The sequence below is a fragment of the Raphanus sativus genome, chromosome 3 (assembly GCF_000801105.2).
Source record: "Raphanus sativus cultivar WK10039 chromosome 3, ASM80110v3, whole genome shotgun sequence".
In the NCBI taxonomy this organism is placed as follows: domain Eukaryota; kingdom Viridiplantae; phylum Streptophyta; class Magnoliopsida; order Brassicales; family Brassicaceae; genus Raphanus; species Raphanus sativus.
In genome coordinates, this window is record NC_079513.1 from 25747363 (window position 1) to 25763468 (window position 16106).

General features: G+C 39.8%; 4 protein-coding genes across 6 annotated transcripts; 2 read left to right on the forward strand and 2 right to left on the reverse strand.

Moving 5' to 3' along the window:
* The first annotated feature begins 760 nt into the window (after positions 1-760).
* Positions 761-3317, forward strand: LOC108847367 (exocyst complex component EXO70B1-like). Its single transcript, XM_018620589.2, has 2 exons — positions 761-1545; positions 1840-3317. Exons 1-2 carry the CDS (start codon positions 796-798, stop codon positions 3202-3204), a joined length of 2115 nt encoding a protein of 704 aa, XP_018476091.2. The 5' UTR covers positions 761-795; the 3' UTR covers positions 3205-3317.
* LOC108848103 (probable alpha-mannosidase At5g13980) lies at positions 3303-9027 on the reverse strand. Its single transcript, XM_018621521.2, has 28 exons — positions 8672-9027; positions 8513-8596; positions 8312-8400; positions 8047-8221; positions 7751-7957; positions 7589-7660; positions 7403-7516; positions 7220-7320; positions 7050-7143; positions 6801-6968; positions 6641-6706; positions 6449-6514; positions 6296-6352; positions 6004-6223; positions 5786-5925; positions 5638-5709; positions 5471-5530; positions 5309-5380; positions 5145-5192; positions 4933-5052; positions 4796-4861; positions 4600-4712; positions 4430-4514; positions 4229-4339; positions 4045-4140; positions 3899-3946; positions 3757-3825; positions 3303-3677 (listed from the first exon to the last, which is right to left on the reverse strand). Exons 1-28 carry the CDS (start codon positions 8876-8878, stop codon positions 3435-3437), a joined length of 3063 nt encoding a protein of 1020 aa, XP_018477023.1. The 5' UTR covers positions 8879-9027; the 3' UTR covers positions 3303-3434.
* A 375-nt stretch (positions 9028-9402) lies between these two features.
* Positions 9403-16022, reverse strand: LOC108847015 (histone-lysine N-methyltransferase, H3 lysine-9 specific SUVH4). Its single transcript, XM_018620187.2, has 16 exons — positions 15875-16022; positions 15361-15738; positions 15249-15287; positions 15088-15142; positions 14893-14999; positions 14640-14816; positions 14423-14521; positions 14213-14311; positions 13798-13847; positions 13625-13713; positions 13370-13529; positions 13115-13220; positions 12751-12933; positions 12422-12652; positions 12082-12321; positions 9403-9543 (listed from the first exon to the last, which is right to left on the reverse strand). The coding sequence occupies exons 2-15, from the start codon at positions 15721-15723 to the stop codon at positions 12208-12210; spliced, it is 1872 nt and encodes a 623-aa protein (XP_018475689.2). The 5' UTR covers positions 15724-15738; positions 15875-16022; the 3' UTR covers positions 9403-9543; positions 12082-12207.
* LOC130509436 (multiple RNA-binding domain-containing protein 1-like) lies at positions 9564-11569 on the forward strand. Of its 3 annotated transcripts, none has more exons than XM_057005383.1 (5): positions 9564-10152; positions 10514-10582; positions 10675-10781; positions 10995-11065; positions 11272-11569. In XM_057005383.1, exons 1-5 carry the CDS (start codon positions 9846-9848, stop codon positions 11324-11326), a joined length of 609 nt encoding a protein of 202 aa, XP_056861363.1. In that variant the 5' UTR covers positions 9564-9845; the 3' UTR covers positions 11327-11569. The 3 variants fall into 3 exon arrangements, 1 of the variants encoding a protein (XP_056861363.1); XR_008943454.1 differs by having other exon boundaries at positions 9568-10152; positions 10995-11182; XR_008943455.1 differs by having other exon boundaries at positions 10057-10195; positions 10995-11182.
* Positions 16023-16106: the final 84 nt, after the last annotated feature.

Sequence of the window (16106 nt, forward strand, 5' to 3'; positions counted from 1 at the left end):
GAAATACTAGAGGATGAATCACTTTAATGGCGGCAACTAGCGCCACCACCTGAGGACGCAACGAAAACTAGCGGCTGTTATTTAGCTCTCGACTTTTTTTTTCCTTTTAAAACTATGAAATGAGATTTCATTTTTCTCCTCCAATTTTATCTGACTAATAACTATATATAATATATATTTCCTTGCCCAATTTTTGATTGAAAACAGCTAGAACGCAAAATTCTTTTTTATTTGAAAGTCAGAAAAGATCTATTTAATACATAACAGAAATGAAAAAATGGTTTATGCATGCACGTATATTATTAGTTGTGCGAGGAACATGCGTGCGCACCATAGCCCCCACGTTTCCCGCTTTTCAATCAAATCATTTATTCATAAACTTATTTTTATTTAGTGAATGTTAAATTTTCTTTTTTAGGGACAATGAATGTTAAATTTGTTCATCTCAAAAAACTTTTAAACAAAAATTGCATGTATGTATACCTTCCACTTAAATCTTTAATAAATCAAGTGATGTATATATTTCAAACAGAAGTTTAAAAGAGTTAAATAACTACGTGTTTTTTTTCTTTTATTTTTGCCGGTTAAAAATAGAATCTACATCCTATTGGCGTTGGGACGAAAGAAAAGGTCAAGCCTCCCCTACTTCTTCGATTCATCCATTGCGACAATCTAATCGCCTCTCTCTAACCACACAAAAAATCCTAATGTCTAAACGAAAACACAACACATGAGTATCTCTTTTCTTCATCATTTGTAAGCTTTACGTAAATAATAATAATAACAATAAGCGAGATGGAGAAGAACGACAAGGACCCTGACCTTCTTCATGATGATGAACAAAAGGACGAATCTAAGGAAGAGGAGAAAGAACACATCGTTTCAGATGCTAATCTCCCAAATGATTCCCATGATCATCAAGATGGTATTAACAAAGAGAATGTCGATGTTGGTAATGCCGAGACAGATCACAACCAAGGAGGAGACAATGCCGACGACAAGGTTAACTCACCATTAGGACAAGAAGAAGCACCACCACCACCACCAGAGATTCCTCAAACCATCGAGTCCTTATCCGAAGAACTCGACCAGCTTCTCTCGAGTCTCTCTCTTCACAAAGAGGAACACAAAGACGTCGTCACCCAGGAGGAGAAAGAAGGAGAGGATGGTAATTATTTTCAGATCCCACAGTTCGTCGGCAAGTTCTTGGATCTCTTCGAGGACAAACTCTCCAAACACGACTCTGCTGGCGACCCTAAAACGACGACGTGGTACCAAGATCCAGTGGAGGTGTCTTCCCTTCTCGAAGCTGTGGATCGTGTCTCAAAGCTCATGGAGCTGTTGCTCAACACCAAGTCTTGTTTGGACCATCACGAGTCCTTGATCAACCACGCTGGATCGATCCAGCAGCGTGCAATGGCATTCTTGGAAGACGAGTTCCGTCTCCTTCTAGAAGAGTCCGTGATCAAAGAGCCTCAGGTGGTCACGGACGACAACAGCAACGGTCAACAAGACCACCACAACGACTCCCAAGATCAGGACCAGGTAAACAGAGCCGGATTTGGACATAGGCTAGTGCAGTATATAGTTTGCTTTTGAGTTTTGCTAGAAGGGAAAAAGTTAAGCTTTGATTTCTTTTTAGAACAGTAACGCGTGATGTAACAAAGTCTTTTTCTTCTGAATTAAATTTAACATTCAACTCTAAAAAAAATATATATATATATTGGTCTAGGTCTCTAAAATTTTTGGAGGTTTTCTACATGTGCATAGACTCTCAAATTAAATTAAGACAACAATATGTTTTTATAAACTCCCATAATCTCAGTTCCGACCCTGCAGGTAAACGTTCCGGAGGAAGGCGGGGATAAGGAGATTGAATACCCTGGCTACTCGGAGGAGGTGGTTGTGTTGCTGAGGAAGATAGTTGAGAAGATGAAAGGAGCAGGGTACGGATGTGAGTGCAGAGAGGCTTACTTGGTAGGGAGGAGGAACATCTTGATGCGTACGTTGAAACAGGAGTGCGAGTTTGAGAAAGTGAGCATAGACGAGGTGCAGAAGATGAGCTGGGGAGAGCTGGAGAGAGAGATACCTATATGGAACAAGACCGTCAAGAACTGCTCTTCCCTCTTCTTCCCTGGAGAGCTCAAACTCGCCGAGAAGATCTTCCCAGAGGATAAAGGAAGCTTGTTCTGCCTTGTGACGCACGGGTTAGCCATCCAGTTCTTGGGCTTCTCAGAGGCCGTGGCCATGACCAGACGGTCCACTGAGAAGCTCTTCAAGATTCTTGACATCTACGAGACTCTCAGAGACGGTTTCTCAGCCATGGAGGAGCTCTTCCCTGAGGAGCTCTGCGGCGAGCTGAGAAGCGAGGTGACCACCGCTCGCTCCCGCTTAGGAGAGAGTGCTATCAACATATTCTCTGATCTCGAGAACTCAATCAAATCGGATTCTAGCAAGACCCCTGTGCCCGGAGGCGCGGTGCATCCTCTGACTAGGTACACAATGAACTACCTCAAGTACTCGTGCGAGTACAAAGACACGTTGGAGAAAGTGTTCAAGTCTCACTCGAAGATGGAGGAGGAGGAGGAGGAGTCTAACACGGAGAGAGCCTTCGCGAACCAGCTGATGAGGATCATGGACTCACTAGACGGGAACATGGAGGCGAAGTCGAAGCTGTACAAAGACGTACCGTTGAGCTGCATCTTCATGATGAACAACGGGAGATACATAGTGCAGAAGATCAAAGGATCGGCAGAGATACACGAGGTGATGGGAGACACGTGGTGCAGGAAGAGGTCGTCTGAGCTGAGGACTTATCACAAGAACTACCAGAGAGAGACGTGGGGGAAGCTGCTTGGGTTCTTAGGGCACGAAGGGCTCATGCATAACAACAAGATAGTGAAGCCTAATCTCAAAGAGAGGTTCAAGAGCTTCAACGCGACGTTTGACGAGATACACAAGACGCAGACCACGTGGGTGGTTAACGACGAGCAGCTTCAGAGCGAGCTGAGAGTCTCTATAACCGCGGTGATGATACCTGCTTACAGAGCCTTCATGGCTAGGTTTGGACAGTACTTGGATCCTGGTCGTCAGACAGAGAAGTATGTCAAGTACCAGCCTGAGGACATAGAGGATCTCATCGACCAGCTCTTTGAAGGCAACACTTCCTCCTCTTCAACCGCCACCGCCAAGCGAAGAACGTAGCTACTTCTCTCTCTTTCTTTCTTGTTTTGCAAGCAACGCTTTCTTCTTATGAATAAAAAAATCGATGTAATTCTTTTGTTGTTAGCATGATGGTTAAGTTATTATGTGAACTCAACTTCACCTTTTTATTAACTTACTAAACGTCTAAAGTATAAATACAAGAGGAACGAGAGATATGAGACTCTTTATTCTTGAAAACTTACTTATTTATTTAGGCTTTTGCTTGAGCCTCAAGCATCGAATCTGTAGATGTGAGAGTGGGAAGGTGGACGCTCCAAGCGGATCAATACTGTCCTAATCTCCATAGGGTAAAGCTCCATCACTAGCTTTCTTGGATCTATTTCTCTCCCTCTCTTCACATTCTTCATTTCTTCATTAGATCCTTCGCCTTCTACTTTCCACACCAACCTCTTCTTCTCCATTACGCTTCTTTCTTGGTTTGCTGATAGGCTCATCTCAGTCACTTTCTCTATCTGTAACACACGTTTTTTTTCTCTTCATTATCTTCCACCTCAAAACAACACCATCTTTTTAAAAAAAAATGTTTGTTACCTTTTTTCCGGGGAAAAGCTTCTTCAGTTCCACACTTGCCACTCCTGAAAGATCTTTATCCTCTCCCACCTGATTCCACAAACCTCAAAATGCATACTACTACCAAACCAACAGACAGAACTGGTTATTAGTTATTAAATACCTCATAAAGATGAGCTAGACGCAGGAGCACGTTCCCATCATCAAGTTCCTGAAACCATCTCAACCAAAAACCAATTGTGAACAGAAAGTTATCAACTCAGCTCTTTAAAACGATCTTATCACTTCTGAGTCCTACAAAAGTGGCACCTGCAGGGTCAGAAGTGCGACATTGTCTGGCAAACTGTAGGATGAATCAATCCCAGAGAATGATGCTGCACCAAAACTCATTGGCTTCCCATCATCCTGAAACAGTTTAACATACGTTGTATAAATGCTTTGGGTCAATTAAATAGTAGCATTCTGGTTATTCATTTTACTCTTGTTTTCTCACATGTTGAGCAAAGGCTAAGAGGAGTGGCGAGTAGATCTCTTGTCCGAAAGTTCTTCGCCATTTTGCACCTTCTCCAGATGGATCGATTCTATAGTAATATTTTCCTTGGATCTGTAATAAATTTCGGAACCTGCATATACTTAGACCAGGAGAAACAGAGTGTTCTTAAAGTGCATAATTTTAATTTGTGTATGTCCTTACAGTTAGTCCAGTACACTTGTTTTGAACACACACTGTCTCGTTTAGATTCTCCGCTACACCTCTGGAGTCATCAAGGAGCAGTCTCCTGTGATTTGAGGTGATACTCTGATTAGAGCTAGGGAGAGAAGGGTAGTAATGGAAATTTTGATATTGATGACTATGCTCAATACCTATGAAGCATAAGCTCAACTTGTCCGTCCACAATGCTGGACCCTCCAATCGCTCTGTCCACCATCACTGAGAACTCCTTCTGACTGTCTTGCAGGTATATTCCATGGTTTATCTGAGAAGAATATAGAATTTACATTCAACTGATCATTTGCAGAGAGCTGTAAACTGCTGGATCAATGTCAGTGATCTCCATACCGGGTAATAGTTTCCTGCAACAGGTTGGTTGACTTCTAGCTTCCAGTCTGACCGATAATCACGGATCTGCAATACAAGGTTTTAGTTTATTAAGCTGATGAGATAAAAGGTGTTACAAGAGAAAATGGACATCATACCCTTTTGATATAATCACGGCCACTTGAATCTGTGTAGAAAGTCTTGTCACTTTTCAGGGAACTTGAGATCTGGGTTACGACTTCTTTGCCAACTCCATCTTTAATCGGTATATTACCAACCTAACGTACCCAGATAATGCTAAAAGCCGTTACAATGGGAATATAAGACATGAAAGAATTGGTAAAGGGACTAGTTAATGTATGAGGCTCACAATAAATTCAACTTCCACATGCTCCTTGCCCTTGTAAACTCTAGTGACCTACAGATAAAATTATAGTCAGACAGTATAAGAATCTACAAATCTGCACTTCCGCAAGAGTCTGTAAATGCAGACAATTTAGTGTGGAAAGAGACCAAACTGAGAGCGTAGCTTACCTGAGAGATCCACGGATTTATCTGTTGATGAACTTCATCTACCAGTGGTCCACGTATAACAGTCAAAGGAACCTGAAACTTAAGATAATAGTTAACAACGAATCTATTTTCTTTTCTATGATTCATTTAAAGATCAATATCTTTTAGAAGTGAGTATTAAACCTGTCCTTCTGGCTTGATGGGGAATGTGCCATTTGGACGGAAGACATACGCACCCGAGTTCTAGTTGTTGCAAACCAGACGAGAAGACCAGAGACACATGGAGTAAGTGTACTGAGTACTGAACTTTAGTGTGGAAAATATAAGAAAATAAAAATATATCCGCTTACCTGAGGTTCTTTGTCATTTGTTCCATTGTACGAAGAGTAGTAGCTAAATGTCTGTTTTAGCGGTTCTGTCATCTTTACAAGATAAAAAGAGATTTATAAGCAACTTTTAAGGATCATTGCCGTAATCTTTAAAAGAATAACAACATACCGAGGTTCTGCTGTTAAAATAATTGATTGCTTTCCCTTGACCAGTGGAGAAACTAAGCTTTAGATGCTCATGACCAACGTCAACAGTTGACTGTTCGCCTTTTTGGTATCTGGAGACATGTGATTTGCTAGAATATCCACCTAAATTTGGAACAAAAAGTAACAGTAATCAAGGTCAAAATCTTGTTCCATTAAACCAAATGGATATGTACATTGTACCTGATTTCTTAGCAGTGGAGATAGTGTAAGTGGTGAAACCAAGAGGAGGCACAGAGGCCGAAAACACAAGCCAATACTTAGGCACCTGTGTAGGGGCATGACCTAAGTATGCCTCCACATGGTAGCTCCTTAAGGCCGCATATTCATCGGTGAATGGAACGAGTTGAGACTCAACCTCGTGTCCCTCAGAGTCATGCACCGCAATGTCTCCGTCCACAACCTATCAAAGATCCGTCATATAGTCGTTCACACATACAGTGATTTTTAACGAACAAGAACTTGATTGACTCACAGGAAGTCGGACAATGTCCACTCGCTTCCATCCAAGTGGGTTATAAGCCAATACGGTCTGCAAAGTAGAAGAAGAAGTGCAAGTCAGGAAGAAGGCACAGATGGCTATAATAGATGAGCTTAAAACTGAGAGGAACAATCATTTTCTGTTTACCAAGCTTTTCCCCTCTGATAAGTTGATTTCGCTTGCAGGGCAGTAACTTATGTTCAGCAGCAAACACTGAAAGAAGAAAGGCCAAGCTATTAGTATAGGGTACCTTTTATCAAACGGATGAAATGTAAGCCTTCACAATGTATTGATAAGACTCTTGTGAGAAAAAGGTATCAGCAAGGAGGTTACTTTTACCTGTTGGATGGTAGTAGGGTCTAGTTTAGTCAAATGAGCAAGAGAGGTGGCAACCACACTCTCAGCCTGCAAAGTCAAGAAATCTTATTGACATGAATACAGTATAGAGAAAACAGGCTATTAGAGAATCACAATTTTACAGAAATATTTGACACACTACCTCCACATAGCCTATTGCTAGTCTTTTAGCATAATCATCAGCCACATGCTGCTTCGATGTACCAGAAACAGCGTCATGATGCTGCGCAATTGCCAGGGCATCTGCTAGCGAATCAGTATTCGGACCCTTCTCACTTCTCCCTTTGAAAAACTCCAGCTGCCTTGCCGCCTAAACTCCCCAAGTTACACACATGAATAAACATTACAACTTCAGACAAGAGTATTATTTGGAGAATGGAAGAGCAAATACCAAGTAGTAGCCACTCATCACTCTGACATAACGCTTAAGTGCTGGCCTACTTGTAAAATATCCAGTCCAGTAAGCGTTTATACGGTCTGCATAACTGAAGTAAAAAGATTGGTTCAGTCTCTAAGCAGAACCTGGTTCAAGGAGTTAGACAATTTAAGAACCAAACTCACGGGAAATAGTCCTCTGTTTTTAGGGGCCAAGCCTCATTCGCTGCGTGTTTTGCATCTGTGTATATGGAAGGAGTAGAGTAGAGAGCATTGATACGCCCATCCTGCAATAATTAAACAGTCCACGAGTTAGAAACATCTGGAGACATGAAAAGAGGAACTTAACATCTCTTTGGATGAACTTACGAGGTTAACATAATGAAGAAGCTTGTCCATTTGTCGAAACCAGGTGTGTGCATACTGGTACCTGAAATCTGTTCCCATGGTGAACATGATGTGATTTGTTCGAGTAATGTTGGCCTGCAGACACCAAGAAACATGTCACGAAAACGTAAAACCAATTAGAAAAAAGGAACATTCTCCAAATCTTACCTGATCTAAAGCTGCAGATACAAAGGCATTGACTCGCTCTTGAACATTGTAATCAAACAGGTCTGGATCATCCTTCACGGATTAAGAGCCAATCTTATCATAAGAAACAGAATATATACAAGAAGAAAAATAGTAATCAGCTGCCAAGGACAAGGAAAATACTTGGACAACAGGGGAATCATCGGTGATTTCATAGTAGAAGCCACCAGGTGGAGGTTCGTAGTTCTTAGGGAAAGCACCAGCAAAAATCTGTGAAGAAGAACCGAGACTCTTGGAGCCTCGCCAGATAACTTCAAGACTCTTGTCTCCTTTACGCTTCTCCCTGTCTTGGTAATCTATCCGACCAAAGAAGACCGAGTCGAATCCAACCTGCGTTAAAAATCAGTAAACAAACATCTTCACACCTCTAGATCGAGAAGAAATAAACACAGAAGGTTCCAAAAGAGGGAGCTTCTTACTTCTGCGCCTAGCAAGTAAGCCTGCACTGCAGAATGTCCAAACGGATCAATCTGCCAACCGATTCTTGGAGTCACATTGAACTCTCTGATAATGAACCGGTGCCCCAGAGTCGTCTGATCAATCATGTCTATATAGTGTGGTGCTGCTTCATCGTGCATACACATACCACCATTTCTGCAGGAGAGGGCAATGTTAACTTATTACAAGAAGACAGAAACAAGTGTGATATATATACAGAGCAAGCTGAAGAAACACAACACATACATATGCTCTAGCTGTCCTGAGCGTATAAGTCCTTTCACAATGTTTTTGATCTCCTCACTTTGTTCTCTCCACCATCGCTGAAAAAACGCCTGCATTCATCACAACAAAAGTAGCCATCATTCAAGATTGTGAATTTGCCTAAATCTTCAATCTTCATTGCTAAGCCTAGACAACAAAAGCTAACAACTCTTATAATTTCACCTGTTCAACATAAATGAATCTGCGATTCTTATCAGCCAGCAGCGCAGGAACAATTGAATCCAGCACATTTTGAACACAAGCAACCTAAGAGCAAAAAAACAAGGTAAGTGTACAACAGAATCTGATCCATAAGAATCAGATAAAAGAAAAGCAGTTGACCTGGATAGAGTTGTTAGAGCCGACATAGTACTGGTCAACGGTTTTGAGCCAACCAACATCATCGTGGGAATGAGGAACCACATGGACATTAAGTTTACCAGGGACCATGGTATGTGAAGTATTGTAGACCATGTACCTCGATTCAATGCTTGAGAAGATTCCCAGAAACAAAACAACCCAACACAGAAACTTGGAAGGAAGATCCATCCTCTCGAACTGTGTTCAGTCAACTCAGTTAGAGTGACGATGAAGAAGAAAAAGAGTTTGCCCTTTAAAACCCTCGAAGCTAATCTTTTTGTTTCCTAGAGTGTTGTCCTTTTTTTTATCGTGTTCTTTAATAATTCACGTTGCTCTACTTTAATAATGTGGTCCTTATCCATATAGAAACCTAACCTTAGAAGGGAGGTTACGCTCCAACAAACACATCATCATATATCAAACAAAATCATCCCAGAAAACGACATTATTCTGCAGCTTGCATCTGCCTATGATTCAATATTGCAGCAGCGAGCACGCGAACGCGTGGAACTAACTTTATGTTAAAAAGGCCCAACCTACAAATAAGCCCACTATGTTAACTGGGTTTCAATCTAGCCTTTTTACTGGAGACATACTGAAGACAAAGTGGCACTGCTACACAAACGATGTGAATCAGCGTAAGCACTAAGCAGACAAGTGGGAAGGAGTAGAGTCGAATATACTTAGGTTAACACAAGGAATAGACAGATACAAGTTCTAAAACCATCAATAGATTATAGATATAAGGTTTATACACTCTTGGCCTTATAAGTTATATGCCACTGACATAGGCAGCAATAGTTAATGTACGCTGCAGAAGAATAATACTTTAATAAGTCCCTAAAACAACATTGTTAGCATCTTTATAGGTATATTTGAACACATCTTACAACAATATAATAAAAGGAATAAAAGGAAAAAGCGACTAAAGATGTGTATCTCGAGTATTCTTTAAGAAGTGTTTTGCTGAAATTATTAGGTGACTTGGCTTAATTTCATTGATTCTGTTTTTTGGAAAATGAATTAAAATTTCATTCCTCCGGCAAAATCGATATCTCTCCTCCTGCGATCATATTTCTTTTTCCTTGATTTTCTCGGCGGCGTGAGCAAAAGGGACGGGGTCAAGAACAAACAAGCCCATAAGAATCTCAGATCCATGACTTTAGGCGACCTCTGCTTCTTCTACCACTCCGGTACGAAATCGAGGTGCGTCGTGGGTGTGGTGGAGGTTGCTCGCGAATGGTACGAAGATGACGATGACGAAGGAGAAGGAGAAGGAGCGGTCGACGTCAAAGCTGTCGGAGAGATGAGGAGATTTGTTGATTTGAAGGAGATGAAAGGAGACAAAGGGATTAAGGATTTCGTTTTGTTCAGACAGCCGAGGTTGTCTGTTGTTCCAGTGGAAGTTGATGTTTGGCAAAAGATTTGTGAATTGGGAGATGGGTTTTCTGGAGATGGTGATGGTAAGGAAGATCGTGACTCGCTCTTCATTGTATCTTTGATTAGGTCTCTTCGATGCTCTGCTTAATCTGATTTCCCTTTTCCTGATTGCCACTTCCGTTGAATTTTGTAAATGGTTCTTTCTGGGATTTGTCTATTAGTTGAGATTATATCATTGATTTGATTGTTTCTGTAATGCTCTGTTTACTAGTTGATAAAATTTGATTTTAGAAGAGATGGTCTTAAACGTCCACTTTAAAGTTTGAAACTTTTACATGTTTTGCGGCAGATCGTATGAGCTTCTTCTTTCTTCTTTATGTCAGTTTCAGGGATTGGTTGTGTTACTGGCACTAAAAATCTGGGAGGTTTTGTTTTTGTTTGCAGGCATCTCTTTCTCAAACACAGAAGAAACATTAACACAAGCTTTTTCTCAATATGGTCGTCTTCTTGGTGGTAAGTCTAGTAATCTCAACACTAATCTTTTTATTTACATATCTTTATTTATTTATTTTTTGTCTTCTACTACACCGTTTTTGTTGCTTCAGTGAATGTTGTGATGGACAAAATCAGATGCAGACCAAAAGAGTTTGCTTATGTCAAATTCTCTTCCAAAGAAGAAGCCGACGAAGCTTTATTACAACTTAACGGACAGGTACTTTCCCCATCTCTATTAGCCTGGGAAATATATATATATATATATATATATATATATATATATATTTGATGAATGTTTTGTGGTGGAACATTAGAATAAGATATATATATATATGCTAGAGAATGGAACTATTTGTTGTTGAATAATATAAATCTCATCAACTCTTTGATACTGGTTATGTTTTTGAAAATCTTGTTATTTGGACCACAGTTGGTAGATAGGCGGGTGGTGGTCATGCTAAGTCCGGAGGAGGAGGAGGAGATCCTAGTAAACCTCAGCCTGTAAAGTTTCTTTCTCTTTCTTTGTCTAGCTATATCTTCTCTTTCTCGATCCATCTTCACACATTACTCTCTGGAAAACGTACTCGTTACCGTCTTGATGGTTCCAAGATCATGAAGGTATCTCTATATCCTTTACGAGAATATTATCAGATTCTCTTTCTATGAATGAATCCGCTAAGCTCTTGAATTATTATTACTTCACACAGGTCTATTTGGAGGCCAAGGAAAGGAACAACACAGAGTACAAGCTCGAGACTATGATGGGTGTGTACCGGAAACTTACTGGAAAGGATGTCACTTTCGAGTACCCTGTTGAAGCTTGAAGATGTTGATGACGCTGAAGAATTTCATCAGGATAGAGCTTTTGATTCTGTTTTGTGGTGTTTAGGATGAAGTACACTCTGTTTTGATTCTGTTTTGTTAATCAAACTAATAACGAGAAATGGATTCAGACACTACATGTTGTAAAAAGATCTTTACTGATGCAAAAATATTTTGTTGTTATCTCACCGGTAACATTAGTTTAGTTACCGTATGATTCTTCCAATTGCATAACTGATCTCAGTGAGTGGCTGTTATGTATTTAATCAAGGTTTTAAAAACTTTGTATTTATTAAATTTGGATAGCTTCCAAAAAATTAATAAGGTTTTTAAACTTTGTATTCATTAAATAAAATGTTTGTGTACTTTAATTAATATGTTTGTTTCTTTTTATGTTTTTCATTTATATCTTTTATTTTTTTTTCATAATAATTTGAAATTGTATTTTGGGTATTTTTTTATTTTCAAGTAAAATTTAGTATTACTTTTTTATGTTTTCAATTTAAAAATTATTTTTAATGTTTTAAAATTATTATATGTTTTAACATTATTAAATTATATAATTATTAAGATACAAGTTCTATATCCTTCCACTTATCCCACTACTAAATATTACTAAACTTCACTTCTTACATTATTTTATTAATTTTTTACACCTAAACTATATCCCCTCACTTATCCCATTAAAGATGCTCTTACGGGGATCCGCTAGGGAGATAGTTTTGTTCATGTACTCCCCAAAAATATGTTCATGTAGTCTTTATGATTTTCATACTACAAAGTATGTTACCAATAGCAAATACAGATTCTTCTACTCCTTGCTAGTAGAGGCGTTTTCTACAATTTCCTGCTCCACAGTAGCAAGTAAGCATTTTCACCTTCCCATCTGGCCCATGAACGCTATCAAGCGTATATCCATAGTCGTATGTCAGCTCCTACAATAGAGAGACAAGAGAATGCTTCAAGTTTCTATATATAAAGAGCATGTTCGAGTTAGTCCCCCCCCCCCCCCCAGGCAGATGTGTTTCTGAGTACCTGCAGTGGTGGAATATTGTCCGCTGCGAAAAGAACCACACGAGCAAGCTTGATATCATGGTGAGAACTCAGGACGCACTGGACAAACAGGTTTGGTTCACAGCTGTGATTTATGAACCTGGCAAAGTTCCCTATCGAACCAGCGTCGATGCAGAACTCGGGGACATTCTCATCACCATTGCTCTCACTGGCTTTGCTATCCGTTGGTACAGCTACGTCCTTTAGTCTTCTCTGTTTTGCAAGAAAGAAAACGACGTCATTCCTCAAAAGAAAAAAAACATGATTGATTCAATGATGATCACATAGCAAAATAATGTTTTCGTAGTTACCTGTCTTCCATCAAGACCTTGCATTGTCTGCTGGCAGTCAATCTCAAAAATGTAGTCGTTGTCAGTAAGAGTATCCACATCGTCAGTTCTACGGAGGACTCCTATGTACTCACATACTGGTGATCCAGCTGGTATATAATCCCATGATCTAACTGCCCAACCCTTCTTTGGAGAACGAAAGACCTATTTGATGAAGCCACATCAAAATAAACAAAATGGAGATAATTAGGTCTCAGATTGTAATTTTTCTTCTAGACATAATAAGCTTTGATTCCAAAAAAACGTTAGAAAAATAACAGACTACATAATGAAACAAAATCTAGCTTTAGTTAGTTATCAAGGTCATGTTTTGACCATAACATACCTCCAGATGAAATCTTAATCGTTTCTGAGAGGTTCTGTTGACGCATCCAGGCCCACACCCACAGTTCGGACCACATTCAAATACAACGTCTCGAGGCTCAATTAATCTGAAAATGAAAAAGACAGCAAATCCAGACAATCAATACTCATTGAAAAAGAAATATAAGACTGAAGTAGCATTCGCAGTATTACTCCTCTCATTGCAAACTTCAGTTCAAAACATCACTCACACAAACTAATGAACAAGAAATTTCACCTGCCATCATTAAGGTCGACATATGGAAAGTTCCCACCATTAAGCCCAGCGCAGGCACATTTCTTTGGATCAGTGCAGCTGCCTCGGCAGTTACACCCAGCCGAGCTCTTTGGAATTTTGACATTGGGCTCAATCTTCAAAGAAGTGATATATGTGAACTCTGAGACATGTAAAGAGGATAACTCAGCTCGGGTAAAATCATCAGTTAAATAATAATGAAAATTATTATTACTATCTAGATCTGCTTCGACTTGCCTGATGGGGAAACTGGAGTTTCATCCACACGATTAGTGGCTGGGATGCGCTTAGATTCTAGCCCCTTGGAGATGTCCTCACACACCAAGCTTCACAAAACCATTGGCAATATTTGATGATAAAATGAAATTAATTGTGTATAAATACTACATGGATAAAAGTTAAACAGATACCCCTGAATCTCTGAAGTAGACGTTGGTATGCGTCCACGCACAAAATTGACCTGCAATGACAAGCAACAGAAGTAGAGTAGAGCGCATGAAATTAGATCAATTTTCAGTAGTCGTGTGCATTCATTAGGCCAAGTAAGAGATTAGAACATAATTAACATTGCCAAGGAAACAGAAGCAATTTTGACAATCCAGAGCATTCAAATACAAGCTTTAAAGAGATTCGTTTAGTTTGCAAGCTGTCTTCTGATGGCCTACGTTTGTTATTCATAGCATACAAGAACTATGTGGACTTGAAGTAACTTATAGACACAATGTTGCAACAGATATACACACTAAGTAGTTAGAATACAGAATGATCTAATTAGAAAAATAGATAGCAGCTATCATAATTCATAAGACAAGAGAAGAGACATACCTGATTAGTAGTTAGTTCTGGTTGTCCCTCCGTACGTTTCAATTGATATTTGTACACCGTAAATCCTGAAACTCCCTTTTCTGCCCAGAACTTTACAACCTATACGAAGAAGGCAGTCCACCAATGAATGAGGAAAAACAATACGACCTTTAAAAAAATACATTACAGATTAAAAAAAAAGAAGTCAAATAGGGATATATGCACGAGTACCTTGTACAATCCATCATAAGTGTATACTCTTTTGCTATAGCTGCTTTTGCAATCGTGGCCACGAATAACTCTGACAGGCACCTCATGTTCAAAGCAATTCTGTAAAGGAAGCAAGTAAGTAAATACATAAGACCGTGGTGCACAAGCAGTAAAAACTAAAATTATAAGAAAGTAAACTGCATTCTTAAATGAGGAATATTAGAGAGAAAAGGAGGACCTTTAGGGCCAAATTCCCTCGGACTAACTCTTGATCCTTGTACTGACGTTTATCACCAGTTAAGTTATGCCCTCCCTGACCAGTGTAAGTCACTACATCTGCATTGTCTAGATCATCCTCATACTGTCCCGACATAACAATAGACGTAGCGAGCGGGAAGTGGTAGTCACTATACTCCTGCAGGGAAAATAAAATAATGAGAGATTACAATGTACAGTAAAAATTTAAAAAGAAAGAGGGTAAGAGGAATTACTTTTTGGTAGTCGTCTCCCATATAATCGATGCCATTTAGCCAATGGCTATGGAAGCCAACAGCAACCATTTCGGCTCTTGAAAAGAACTGATGTCCAACGTCAACACCTGCCAAGCCAATGTGATCAGGAGAATATCATATCAAACCTCTGAACAAAAGAAACAAAAGGTGTAAAAGCACAATCCATTAACCAACCTGGAAGATCACCTATCCTTTTTCTTGGGTACAATACCGCATTTGCTTTCATCACCTGACAAAAAAAGACCTCACAGGCTTAGGTGAAAAATAAAATAAATTGCAAAACATTAAGCTTAGCAGGGTATGGTGATGATATATCCATGATAGACAATACTTGCCTCAGTGATCCCCTTCAAGTCAGGTCTCATCAGCTTAGCCTAGACAACAATGGATTAACACAAGTCAACAACAACAACAATAACAACAAAAAAAAAAGGAAAATGCACAGACCTGAACCATAAGGAGATATTGCGTGTTGAAGAACCGCAGATTCCTCCTGACTTTGTGGTGAGGATCCTCTTCGTTCGCGTAAAAATCCGAATTATTATCATTATTTCTTCTCCGCATTGTAGTTAGGGTTCCTCCGTTGGTGCTCGGGACATGGACTGCATCATCATCTTCCTTGTTGGCATGTGGCTCAGCGTCGCCATCGTCACAAAGCTGCTCAGAGCTTTGATCGCTGAGGAACTTGACCCTCTCGAGTGCTAAGCGTTCCTTCTCGTCTCGCTCTTTTTGTCTCTGCTCCTGAACACGTGAGCTCGATCGACGCTCCTTTGGTTCTGGACTCTTTGCTCGCTCCCTTTTTCCAGCCATTGGTGTTAATTAACCCTAACGAAACCCCCCGACAATCACACAATCCGACACGTTAGGGTTTCAAATCGAGACACGATCGAAGGAAAAAAAAAAGACAATACAAGGAGGAGATTCAACAATCTGGAGATGAAATTGGGAAAATAAAACGAACCTGTAAATTGTTGTCCGGAGATTAGACTGGAGAGAGTGACGAAAAGCGCCAGACGAAAGCTTGTGAAGACAACAACGAGATATTTTCGCCCTTTTGTTTTTTTTTCCTGGACAATTATGTCCTTTTTCCAGATGTTGCAACCTTTCAGTTTCCCTCCAAAGATTATTTTTGGCGGACGATGAAACCAAAAAAAAGTTTATATTGGGCCTTATAAAGCCCATTTATCAGTCTT